Below are 13,260 nucleotides of genomic sequence, written 5' to 3'. Positions count from 1 at the left end.
CCTCACAAATTTGGGCAAAAAAGAATGCATGATACACAGCAAAATAAGGTACTTCAATTACTGCTACCTGTGTATTACCTATTGGTTTATTTTTATGTATTTATTTATTTTCTGGTTTGGGTTTTAGTAGGAAACTGATGCCAGGATATTCTGGCATGTTTTAGAAAAGTATAAGATGTCTTGGTCTTAATAGTTTGAGGTTGATACGAAGGGCAAAGCTTGGATATTTAACTTATCACTTTGGGTATACATTCAGTGTTAATTACAAGAGCTTCAAGATATAGTAAAATAATTCTATAGTGTTTATGCTTCACTATACCGTTAGGTTTTTGAAGTGGGCAAGGTAATATTCATGTTAAACAGTTATGATTTAGGAAGTGTTAAATATGTAGTTTTTGGAACAAGAGTTAAAGTAAATGTTTTACTTTTCTTTTTCTCGTTATTTTGAAATAAAACAACAATTATGGCGTATGTATCTTTATAGATGAAATCTTTCAATTCTTACCCTAAAGTAAACTCAATGTCAGGTAAAGCTTTCTTTTCCATCTGAGTTACATGAAACCCAATGATGATGTCTCTTTCAATATATTTTTTTAATTTTTATTTGCCATGTTTGAAAAATTCCTATATATAAATGAAAAGGAAAATATAGGTGGCCTTCAGGAATAACAGAATTTAATCAAATAAATAAAATCATTCTGTTATGGGTATTGGATAGCTAGATGGAAATTGTATCTTCCAAATAAATGAATTAAATTGACATTTTGGTATAAAGTCAGATTTAACAAAAGTTTCTATGTGAAAAGTTCTATAAGTTTATGATTTAATAATAATAAGAGAATTGTCTTTTTAACCCACAAGCACCTTCTGAAACCTTTCTTTCCTTTAATACTGCCTACATGTATGCTGTTTCAGACAGGGACGCACGCTAGTTACCCATGAAATCATGCCATCATTTTTCTTCATTAGCCCTTTGGCTCTGGCTGCATTTGGAGAAGTTGATTTGTCCCAACGTATCGACTAACGTAGCTGTTGTACTCAATTAATTACATTCCTTGCCCTGCTCTGGTTGGCTAATCACTCCTGTTACTGAAGAGGAACAGTAGTTTTACCTCAAAGTAGAAGCACCTCACAGTGCAGGAAACTAAGGCAACAAAAATGATATGCCAGCTGTAATAACAAACCCAAGTGTTCTCTACCTTGGAGGGAAATGTACTGGCGTGCTGCCCTCTTTCACACTTGCATTCCTTTCAGGCTTGGTGCAAGTGTAATGCGAAGTGAATGAGGCTGCTCAGGGCGACCAGACGCAGTCTCTCCGTCTGCCTTTCCCCCCCTGTTGCTTTAAACCAAATCCATAGGTGAGATCAATCACCTGTTCCAGACAGCAGCTCCCCAAAGCCCTGCCACAGAATTAGCTTTATTTAATGTGCTGCTTGGGAAGGAGGGGAGAAAAAGAGTACCTTGTTTCTGAACAAGAACTTGAAATGCCATTCATTTAACAAATATTGTGGAATACATACTCTGTAACTGGTACTGTGACTCTTATGCTTTTAAAACATATTAGGGAGGGAGACACTGAAGGATGGGGGAGGGAAACTTACATTCTTATAGTACATTTTTAGATTTGAGATGCCTATCTTTTGCCAGACTAAATCATTAAGGACAAACCTCTTCACACCCCGACCTTACCTTTTTCAGTCAGGTAAAAGTCATTTTTCTTTCTCTTCAAATAGCTCTTACCAGGATTTGACCGAGTTCCAGCAATTTTCGATGTATAGTGAGAAAAGCTAGTATGTGTGATGTGGCCATTTTCCCCAGGACTTAGTTTTCTCGTTTTATAAAGCTATCACACACTCAGAGAGAGTAATGGTTCTACTCATTTTAAACAATTGCTTGTTACATCTAAATTTAGTCAGGTGAAGATCTGAATAGTGAGAGCTCTGGAGTCCCAGTTGTCTAATATATCATAGAATCAGAAAGCGGTGCCAGTGAGATGGAAACAGAACCTGTAGCTGCTACAATAATAGGCTATCAATATTTTAGCTTCCTCTCCATTTCATTGTATATTCCTCCTCCTGCCTGCTCTTTTTGCTTAAATATTCTCTAATGCTGCCTCTGTCTTTTAAAAAGCAATTTGTGTACATATGTGAAAAGCATCATTTAATTTCCTTGAATTTACTCCAGCCAATTGTTTTGTTAGCTACCCAAGTAAATTGGAAGTAAAGTTTCAATTTAACAAACTATGGCATTTCCGGAATATTTTATTATGACACATTAAATGATAATGAACATTTTCTCTGCTAATTGGGCCTGGTCATAAACAAAGTAAATGTTCACCCTTTCTTTGTTAATCGATTAGTAAATATAAGAGTCTCTCAAACCTAGTTATTGCCTTTGCTAGCAAACATGTGTCTTTGTAAGACTGGAAAAAGGTGCCCGTCTGGCAGACAGACTGCAAAAGGTGTCCATCCTGGGCAGAGCAAGTAGAAGAAAAGGATCCCTTTCCTCAAGGGGGACTTTGGTCCGTTTTGCTGGTTTAATGGGGGATGATGTTGGCCTCCATTCACGCTCAGCCCTGACCATGGACTGGCCATGACCTGAATAAAAATCCCAGCGGCCTTGTGTGGCAGACAAGAAGGCAGGGGAACGGGATTCTATCCCTTCCCAACTTCAAACCCTGCAGATTGTTTTGCTTTGTTGTTTGATTTGATGGGACTTAATCATTTTGATAGTAGTGATGGAAGAGGAGGGTCAGAGAATTACTATTTGATTATAGGTTAAACAAAGTGAAATAACCTCAGTGATAGTTCAAACAGCTTTCTCTTTGCAGCACACAATGTTAATAAGTACATCACAGGCTCTTTCATTAAAGAGAAAACTCATTTTCTGGACAATAATCCAAAGTATCACCTGGAAAGATTTGCTCATCTTGAAGAATTTATTGTAACTTTATTATCAAATAACTGCTTCTATATGCCCATAGGACATTGAAGCAATCATTTAATGATAAAGCTTATGGAGATAGATAGATACATAGATAGATAGATAGATAGATAGATAGATAGATAGATAGATAGATAGATAGATAGAGATAGATATAGCCATAACTATAGATATCGATATAACTTTTCTGGTATGTGTTATTTCTTATCATATATGTATTACATGCTTCCATTAACTCCCCCCCACACCACCCTAAATGGAAAGGAATGAATAGTAAAACTTAGGGCTTTTTTTCCCCCTCTTCATATTTCAGGTGATGTATACCACATCACTGCTCCCCATAAATTCACCTATGAGGAGGCTAAAGAAGAGTGTGAAAACCAGGACGCCCAGCTGGCGACAGTGGGGGAGCTCCATGCGGCTTGGAGGAACGGCTTTGACCAGTGCGATTACGGGTGGCTGATGGATGCCAGCGTTCGCCACCCTGTGACTGTGGCCAAGGCCCAGTGTGGAGGTGGTTTACTTGGGGTGAGAACCCTGTATCGTTTTGAGAACCAGACAGGCTTCCCTCTCCCTGATAGCAGATTTGATGCCTACTGCTTTAAACGTAAGTGTTCAATACCTTTTTTAAAGTTACAGATTAAAAAAAAAACCAAAAAAAAACTTCGAAGGCATATGTTGATGTTCAACTAGCGGTTGGAATGGATTCCATGTCTTGCAGTATGTGCATGGAATGGGAACAGTTCAGTGACTTTCAAAAGCAAGCAAACGGTTAAAACAATTGGAAGTTTGACAAACGGTTTTTTAAAGGGGATATGGAAATGTCAAAGTATGGTCTTAACTGTGCCCCATTGCACCACAAAATGTGTTTCTGAGTAGTTATTCAATATTAATTGCAACCCTGAAATGCAATTAGATTGTTGGTGCTATAATGCCCAGGCCAACTGTGGCCGAGTTGAATCCTTGAATTCTGTTTATTTTGTCTTTGTTGGGTATGTCTTTGAAATGGCAGAGAGTTTAAATTTCAGTAATTGCAGGTGAGTACTTGGAAATGACATGGATAACCATCATGTTCAATTAATACCTAAAAATTAACCATGCTATAAATAAAAATCTCCATTTATCTCATCTGATTTCAAGTAATAGAAATATGTGCTTTCTAATAATTAATTCTCTAGTATCATATTGACATACAATATATGTTCTTAGCACAGCGAAACATAGGCTATCTTCAGTTAGGTTTACTACTTAAAATTGGTTTTAAGTAACATTTTCAACATTCGTGATATAATTATTTGAATTTTTCAAATTACCTTAAGTTATTTTATCAATAGTCACATGGTACAGTATCATGCTTGTAGAATGCTTAATTAAAACAAGTAAGCAATCCAGAGTCTTGTAATATTTACTGTAAGGTCTATATGGTGACAGCTAAACAAAGATCTAGAATTTTGAGTGATGTGAGTATGTTCAAGTTAGAGCTATGTTATGTTGAAATACAGTGAAGTTTTTACTGTTTCCAATATATCTTGTTATAGCAATATGTAACTAAAATGAGTAGAAAATACACTAGCTTATTATGTAATTGGTTTCTAAAGTGAAATACACAGGCATTCTTCATCAACAAAAAAGGCACAGAGCTGGGATGTCTGAGTATTCAGCAGAATAGATATTAGTGCAACAGGGAAGGTGTGATTTCATATACTGCTGTCTCCCAGCTAAGATGCTTCTGCTTGGATCACCTCCCATGGACTCAACTTTCTGAGTGTTAAAGCCACATATTGTGTATCAGCGCAATACAAATTGGCCATCAAAAGCCACTGAAAATACTAACTTTTTTTCTAGACCCTGAAATAACACAAAAAGTCATCCTTAATCATTTTCAGGAAAACAGACAAACAACAATAACAGAAACCTTATCCCCAAAAGTAGAAAGATAGTCATTCTTTAAGCCGCGTTCTCCTAACAGTGATTTTCAGATAGTTCAAGCTCTACGATCAGTTTTACATTGAGTGACTAATACGACTAAGGAATAAAATCAGATTGGTGTGTGCTGGGCCAAAGGAGTTAGAGAGGTTAAATTAGGGAAGAAGTGGAATTATCCAACTTTACTGTGTTGCTTGATTATATTTTCTTGTGCTTTATAAAACTGGCACTAGAAAACGTTTAAACAACATTTTTTCTCCCTGAGGGTAGAATTTAAACCAAAGTCTGTCTGTAGCCACAAAGAATTCATCCCAATGTGTTTTACATTATTTATTTAAATGGTGAATTCACATGAACGTATGAAATAACAAGGTACTTAGATTCAAGTAGAAAAACCACCTACTAAAAATCTATGTAGAAATCTTTGAAAAGTTGGCAAAGTTAGGTCCATTGTTTTCTCTCTAAAATATTTGAATCTATATAACTTGGAAATATATAACTTGTAAATATAATGGTTCAATTTTTTTTCCCCACCAAAGCTAAAGGCTACGTTTTTGTTTCTAACCTACCTAAAACTCTATCATATTCAAAATTTATTCAGCACTTAAAAGGTTTAGAAGGTTTAGTCATATAACATAAACACCATTCTTAAGCCACACACAATGCCAACAGCTTCCCCAGATTTCTAATTCATTTTTCAAGGATTCTTTATATGTAGATGAAAGAATTTGAAAAATATTCTCAAAATGACTTGTCTGCTGCCCACTTTTCCCACATACTTGAGTAGTGACTAAGTTCTGTAGGGTAAATTTTGCAGGAGACGCGGCCTTAGCAACAGTTCTAAAAGTGATTTCAGAGAAGTACAATTGGTTGGTAAAGTACAGGAACTTAGAAATATGATCATATTTTTCTCGTTTGCTTTTACGAAATGTAGAAAATGTTTCTACAGTCACTTCTTGCTGAATGAACAACACCAAATCTCACTTTGCTAAATCCCCTTGTCCTTCTAAAATCATTGAATAGAATGTTAATAATGGGTGGTGATACATATAATTCGAAAAGATTCTTGTCAAATAGTTCAAAAAACAAGTAAATTAATGTCTTTGTGAAATAGTTTTCCTCTGTATTCCCCAGTGATGATTAAACTAAATTGTATACTTTTGGATTTTCTATGACCTCAGAGTTAAGCAAGTTCTGTGGAAAAGTTATACAGGGCTTTGAAAGATCACCCATTTATCCCCAAATGTAAGTGACTCAAAAGCATTCAAGGCCCATGTTAATCTCTCATCTGATGTTATTGATGATATCAAAGACAGGGAGATAGAGTATGTTTCCAAGAAAACCTATTCTTGTATCCTATTACTCAGATAGTTTTTCTAATTATCTAAATCCATTGCATTATAGTCTGAGCCCACTTTTCTAAGTTGAAGACCAAAATCTAAATAACAGTCATGTCTATTATTAAACAAAACTGTTTAGTTACTCATCAGCAGTTTTCCTCACATGCAACAATTTATGTTTTGAAATTTCAATTTATAGGCCTCTAATCATTGATGTGATCTTGCTTTGAACCCTCATTTTTGTACATCCATCTGTTTGATGAAGTTTGGAACTAAAACTGGTGGTCTAAAGAGGCTAAATAAGTACCCACCGCTTCATGCGCTGTCTTTCTTGCATATTTGTTTACTTTTAAATTTGGCCTGCCCTTCTCACCTATGGTCAGCTTATCTTTTTGGTGCCTTTATCATAATCTGACCATAGGTACCAAAACTTCCCTAATTGGTATTTTTTTTAAATGTTTTCTCTTTATTGAGTTTGAATCGCTTAGTGTACACTCTTTCATAAAACTTAAAAAAATCGTTCGCATTTTAGTCTTATTGTTTCAACCTTTATTTTTTCCCCAGATATGAACCCAGAATCAACTTATTCAATATCTGCTTTATTTGTGAATTTTTATGTTTATAGTTATCTTCATAGACAACTTTTAATATAGAAGAACTCATTTGAAATGAGTCACTTCCCTATAATGTAGGCAGTATAGGTATGGGTTACCTCAGGTATCATGCTGCTAATAGGGTTTTTATATTTTATTAGAAAATCTGCCTCATGTCTCACAGCAGAAGCACAGAGAAGATAGTCCATAGGACATAAGATACCATAAGGACAGTGATGTGAAACATCTGTGTGGCAGACAGCTGCAAAGGTTGGAAGGGAGCTTTTGTGGAAAAGGAGCATGCTGGTTCTTGTTGGCCTCCTCAGGAAGGAAATTGAAGGGACACTGGTAGTTTTCCAATACAAAAACTTCTCCATGGGAATGCTCCTTCTGGAGGGACACTTTTAGAATATCCAGAGTTGTGTTCTCACTTCGTCATCATTATCATTAATACAGTGGCAGTTATTCTTACGATGATATCTCTTTGCACATATTTGTGTTTTTCCAAATGATTTTGGGGGGCAGGGAAAATGATTGAAACAAATGGCACAGGTTATGAGATATACTGAGTCATGATGGGAATCGGCTATTAAGTTGATGAAAACTCCATCCAGCCCCAAAAGGAAGTCTGAGGTTTTGCATTCCAAATAGTAGAATTAATTAATTTAATTATAAACAGATTTGTTTTTTAAATCAAATCTCTAAAATTTTTGAAAACTCTCATTTTTGAAAACAAATTCACATAAATCTTGGCTTTGTAAAGGAGATTCTCTGGGACATATTGCTGTCATTTTACTATGTTTCAGGACAAGAGGAAGACAGCACTAAATGGTATAGGTAGTAATAATTGACAATGACATACAGTTATTTAGTTTTTTAAAATCTGAGTCCTTCGTTTTCCAAACACTAAAATTTTCGTAGCATTGTAGAAAGTCGCTGGCACAGAACTTGGGTTGGAACCTGATTCACAGGCCCTGTTTGGTCCTAATGCAGCATTACTTCCTGTTAATTTAATCAGTCATGGAAATACTCAGAGGGAAATAGCAAAATTAGCTTTTTTGTTGCTATTGATAATATGATTAATTTTTTCTTGGATTCAGTGTGCTAAGTGCGTATATTATGTTTCCATGGGAACTTTCTCTGTATGTACATTTTACTATTTCCCCACAGATTGCAGTTATAAAACAAACATAATATTTGGCATTTAAACGAGGTAACAGATATGGAATTTCAGAAGATATAGAGAATTGAATTAAAAGAAAAAGCACACTTTTGTTCCTTAAGTTGCTCGTGTCAATCAAAATAGACCAAAGCTTCTTCCACTAAATGAATGCAGAAAAAGCTTTTCTTAAAAAAAAAAGGAAGAAAAATGTTTTCTAATATATTTTTGAAGAGTTCAATTTTTTTTTATTTAGTTTTGTTTTAATATAAAAGGATAAATAGTGAAAGACTTTAAAGAATAGTTAAAAGCACCATAATGTAAATGGCCACCAAGTTTTTGTTATAAAATTGATGAATCTGGGCTTTAAAATGATCTGGGAATGACCACAGCTAATGACAGCTCAAACCAAACCAAAAAAGGAGGAACTATCACAGCTTAAGTCTTATGTACAACAAAATCACATCATTTTGTCATTAACTTTTTAAAATAGACTTTATTTTTTAAAGTTTTAGGTTCACAGCAAACGAATGGACAATGCAGTGATTTCCCATTTATCCCCATCCTCACTCAGGCATGGCTTCCTCCATTATCAACATCCCCCTCCAGAGTGGAACCTGAAGGTTATAACTGACGAACCCACACGGACACATCATAATCACTCAAGGTCCATAGTTTATATTAAGGTTCACTTTTTGTGTTGTACATTCTATTGGTTTGGACAAATATGTAATGACATGTATTTATTATTCTAGTATCATAGAGAGCAGTTTCACTGACCCTAATTATCATTAAGTTTTGACAGAGTAGATGGAGATCCAAGGTATCCAATTTTGTTTTCCAAAGACCCCTGTTTTGTGATTAAGACACAAGATATAGTAGATACTACAGATATGACAACTCTTATGGGGGGAACCGGCATTCCCCATACAACTAGTTTTAAGTTATACAGGGCTACAAGTTTCCTCAGCACTGTTCCTTATGAGTTTAGTGTCAACTCCTTTTTGATTTTTGAAAGTCTGAATTTGAAAAAAAAACCACAGAATCATTGTGTACTAAGCTGCCACATTCTCACTATGTTGAGAAGGAATCTTGTCTACAACACTGTCAATTTTGTATTCGATTTAAATTTCCTTAAACAGGCCAGGCCATTCTCTGTAAATCTGGAGGCATTATAATGTAGCATTTTATGATGACATGTTACTTTTTATTGCCTGAGTCCATTCTTTCTGATGCTCAGGGTTGTTTCCAGTGATTTGTAATTACAGACCTAAAATATATCATGTGGGTACTTTATTTCCTGTTCTAGGTTTGGGTTTCACGCTAAAGTAAGCCTGGAACCAAGACCCTTAAGAGTTACAAACATAGTGTGTAGGTCATAGAACAAAACGTAGAAGTACAACAAATGCCAAGCAGCCTCTGCCAGAAACATTTTATTATTTGTGAGAAACAAGGCCTACATTACAGAGTTGAAAGGAAGAGGAAGAGGGAAGAGGAAGACAAATGTTCAACACCTGGAATCAAGTGAAGGGTGGTATTAAAAAGTTTAATATCCTGTTTTTATGAAACCCTCCACATTATGGACAATGTAATAGTTTATATGTAAATTGGGTACATTTGATGTGGCTTTTTGTTGTTTTGCAGTCTGAGGCACTCCCGCTCCCCTGAGACAGGATGCAGCTTGAGAAGAAGGGAGAAAACTAGAGGCAGGGTACAGAAGCTTCCAGAATAGTAGTACTGAATTCTCCTAAGTTTCAAGCTGCTGCTGTAGTTTCTGATGAATCACCTATCTACTGTTTCCAAACTTTGCATTTATATTTTTTTAGGCGTCTCCTTATCTTAAAACTACATAATATTCACTTTCCTTAACCAAGAACATTCATTCATAACTATGGATAAAAGCAGAGATAATCCTTATAACATAAAACAAGGGATCAATTTGTGAGTATTAAATGTTCAATTGTCTGTCTTTGGGTTCATTTAAGTATAGTTTTTAGACTCCCAGCCATCATAAAACCTTTTTAGGTCACCCCAAAATACACAGCAGGACATAACAAACACTGGACGTACAGCTTTTTATTAGTGACTTGTCTAATCAACTCTTTGAAATTATTTTTCTAGCTAAACAGAATATATCAGAGGCTACAACCATCGAACTGAATGTCCTTGCAGAAACTGCATCACACAGTTTATCCAAAGAACTGCAAATGATACCTGACAGAACTACACCAGTCATCCCTTTAATCACTGACTTACCTGTCATTACCACAAAGTTTCCTTCTATGGGAAATATAGTCAATTTTGAACAGAAATCCACAGTTCAATCTCAAACTGTCACATACAGATTAGCCACGGAATTACATACACCTGCTGGGAGAACTAAGAAGCCTTGGGATATGGACTATTACTCACCTTCAGTTTCAGGACCACTTGGAAAGCCAGACATATCTGAAATTAAGGAAGAAGTGCCCCAAACAACAACTGTCATCTCCCCTCATGCTACTGATTCATGGGATGGTGTCATGGAAGATATACAAACACAAGAATCAGTTGCACAAATTGAACAAATAGAAGTGGGTCCCTTGGTAACATCTGTGGAAATCTCAGAGCACATTCCTTCCAAGGAGTTCTCTGTAACTGAAACACCATTTGTATCTTCAACAATGACCCTGGAAGCCAGAACTGAAAAGAAAACAGTAAGCACTATTTCTGAATCAGTGACCGCAACCCACTATGAATTCACCTTGGGAGAAGATGATGGTGAGGACAGAACATTTACAGTTAGATCTGATCAGAGTACCTTGGTCTTTAGCCAGATACCTGAAGTCATTACAGTGTCAAAGACTTCAGAAGACACCACCTCTACTCAACTAGAAGATGTGAAGTCAGTCTCGACAATTGTCTCACCTATAACTATGCGTGACAATGATGGATCATCCACGGACAACTGGGAAGAGAAACAAACTAATGGTAGGAAACTTGAAGATTTTTTTGGCCAGGATGTATCCTCTACACCTTTCCCACCACAGCATCATACAGAAGTAGTATTGTTTCCTTATTCTGATGATAAAACATTAGTCAAAGGAATAGCCACAGTTATTTATCCCTCTCTGCAAACAGAAATAACACAAGGAAGAGAAAAAACAGAAACACAAAGACCAGAGCTGAGAACAGATACTTATATCAATGATAAAATACAGGAAAAGATCACCGAAGATCCATTTATAAGAAAAACAGAGGAAGAAGGTGGCTCTGGAATGAAGTTCTCTACAGCTTTCTCAGAGCAAAGTCATCTTACAGAATCTTCAGTGGAAATGACCAAATCTTTTGAGTCCCCAACAGTGACAACAACAAAACTAAGTGTGGTGCCTACAGAGGCAAGAGATGTGGAAGAAGACTTTATAACAACTCTGGTTGGTTTAGAAACAGATGGCTATCAAGACGAGACAACGAATGTGGGTTTTACATCCCACAGCACTTTAAATGTGGAAGTAGTCACTGTATCAAAATGGTCATGGGATGAAGATAATACAACCTCAAAGCTGTTAGGGTCAACTGAACATGCAGGCTCTCCAAAATTTCCCCCTGCCCTACCCACCACTACAGGAGTGAGTGGAAAGGAAAAAGAAATCCCAAGTTTCACTGAAGATGGAGGAGATGAATTTACTTTTATCCCAGGTAGTACTCAAAAGCCATTAGAGCAGTTTACTGAGGAAGACACAACAGACAATGGGAGATTCACAGTTAGATTTCAGCCAACTATATCAATAGGCATTTCAGAAAAGTCAACTTTGAGAGATTCCATAACTGAAGAAAGAGTTCTACCTATCACAGGCATGGAAGATCTAGTTGTTCATGCAACCAGAGAAGGAAGTGCTTTGGATGAAGGAGAAGATATGGATGTCTCTAGGCCTGTATCTACTGTTCCCCAATTTGTACATACTTCAGATGTGGAAGGATCAGCATTTGTTAATTACAGTAGCACCCAAGAACCTACTACTTATGTAAACACTTCCAATACCAGTCCTCTTTCTATAATTCCCAAGACAGAGTTGGGAGCGTTGGTACCTTCTGTTCCATCAGAAGATGAAGCTCTCGGTGAACCCTCTGAAGACATACATGCCATTGATCGGACTGATCTTGAGGCAACTATTTCTCCTGAAACTATAAGAACAACAGAAATTACAGAGAGAACAACTCAGGAAGAATTCCCTTGGAAAGAACAGACTCCAGACAAACCAGTACCTGCTCTCAGTTCTATAGCTGGCATAGCCAAGGAGGCAATAACACCTTCGGATGAAGGAGACAGTGATGGGTCAGCATATACTGTCACTGAAGACCATTCAGTGACAGGTTCTGAGAGAGTCCCAGTTTTAGAAACAACTCCAGTTGGAAAAATTGAGCACAGTATGTCTTATCCACCTACTGCTATCACTGAGCCCAAAGCAAAAACAGATGAAGTGGTAACACTAACACCAAGCATGGGTCCAAAGGTATCACTAAGTCCAGGGCCCGAACAAAAATATGAAAGAGAAGGTACGAGTCCAAAGGGAGTTGCATCACCTTTCAGCACCAGTGTTACCCAGCTTTTAGAGGAAACCACTACTGAGGAAAGAGAGAAAACATCCTTAGATTATACTGATTTAGGCTCAGAATTATTCAAAAAGCCCAAAGCCACAGAACTCCCAGAATTTTCAACAATTAAAGCCACAGTTCCAAGTGATACCACTACAGCCTTCAGTTCAGTAGTCGGACTTCACACAACTTCAGCATCCACTGAGCTGCCTCTCATTGATGGGGAACCTGGTGAAGAAACCACCAGTGACATGGTAATCATTGCAGAATCAGCAGCTCCTGTTCCTCCCACCACCCTTAAGGATATTGTAGCCAGGCGAACGGAAACCGATATTGATAGAGAGTATTTCACAACTCGAACGACTCCTTCTGCTACACAGCCAACAAGACAGCCGACTGTGGGAGGCAAAGAGGCCTTCAGACCTCAGCCACTTTCCACTCCAGAATCCCCAGTGGGGACAAAATTCCACCCTGACATAAATGTTTTTATTATTGAGGTCAAAGAAAACAAGACAGGTAAGTCTTTGCTTTCTAGACATACCAGTGAAGGCAATCAGCATTTTATCTTGAAAATTACTTTTGGGGAAAAGAAAAAAAACAACCTACCAAATGCTGCCATTAGAAGATAACTGGAGTGTGAAAAAAATTCTGTGTTTTAGCTTCACAGATTTGTACAAGCATTGGAAGAATATGTTATACAATTTGGAAGAATGTTAGATACGAT

General features: G+C 36.8%; 1 protein-coding gene across 5 annotated transcripts in view; it reads left to right on the top strand.

Moving 5' to 3' along the window:
- VCAN (versican) overlaps window positions 1-13,260 on the top strand; it is a 102,697-nt gene that overhangs the window by 34,072 nt on the left and 55,365 nt on the right. For 3 of the 5 annotated variants that reach the window (XM_019746375.2, XM_019746377.2, XM_019746374.2), the window contains exons 6-7: window positions 3,257-3,550; window positions 10,083-13,052. In XM_019746375.2, the coding sequence (XP_019601934.2) occupies window positions 3,257-3,550; window positions 10,083-13,052 (3,264 nt within the window). The remainder of the gene's footprint in view (window positions 1-3,256; window positions 3,551-10,082; window positions 13,053-13,260) is intronic. The other 2 variants (XM_019746378.2, XM_019746376.2) reach the window with 1 other exon arrangement.

This window comes from Rhinolophus sinicus, linkage group LG03, assembly GCF_036562045.2.
Source record: "Rhinolophus sinicus isolate RSC01 linkage group LG03, ASM3656204v1, whole genome shotgun sequence".
Classification (NCBI taxonomy): domain Eukaryota; kingdom Metazoa; phylum Chordata; class Mammalia; order Chiroptera; family Rhinolophidae; genus Rhinolophus; species Rhinolophus sinicus.
The sequence above is the reverse complement of the archived record's forward strand: the minus strand, read 5'-3'. Positions and strand labels throughout refer to the sequence as shown.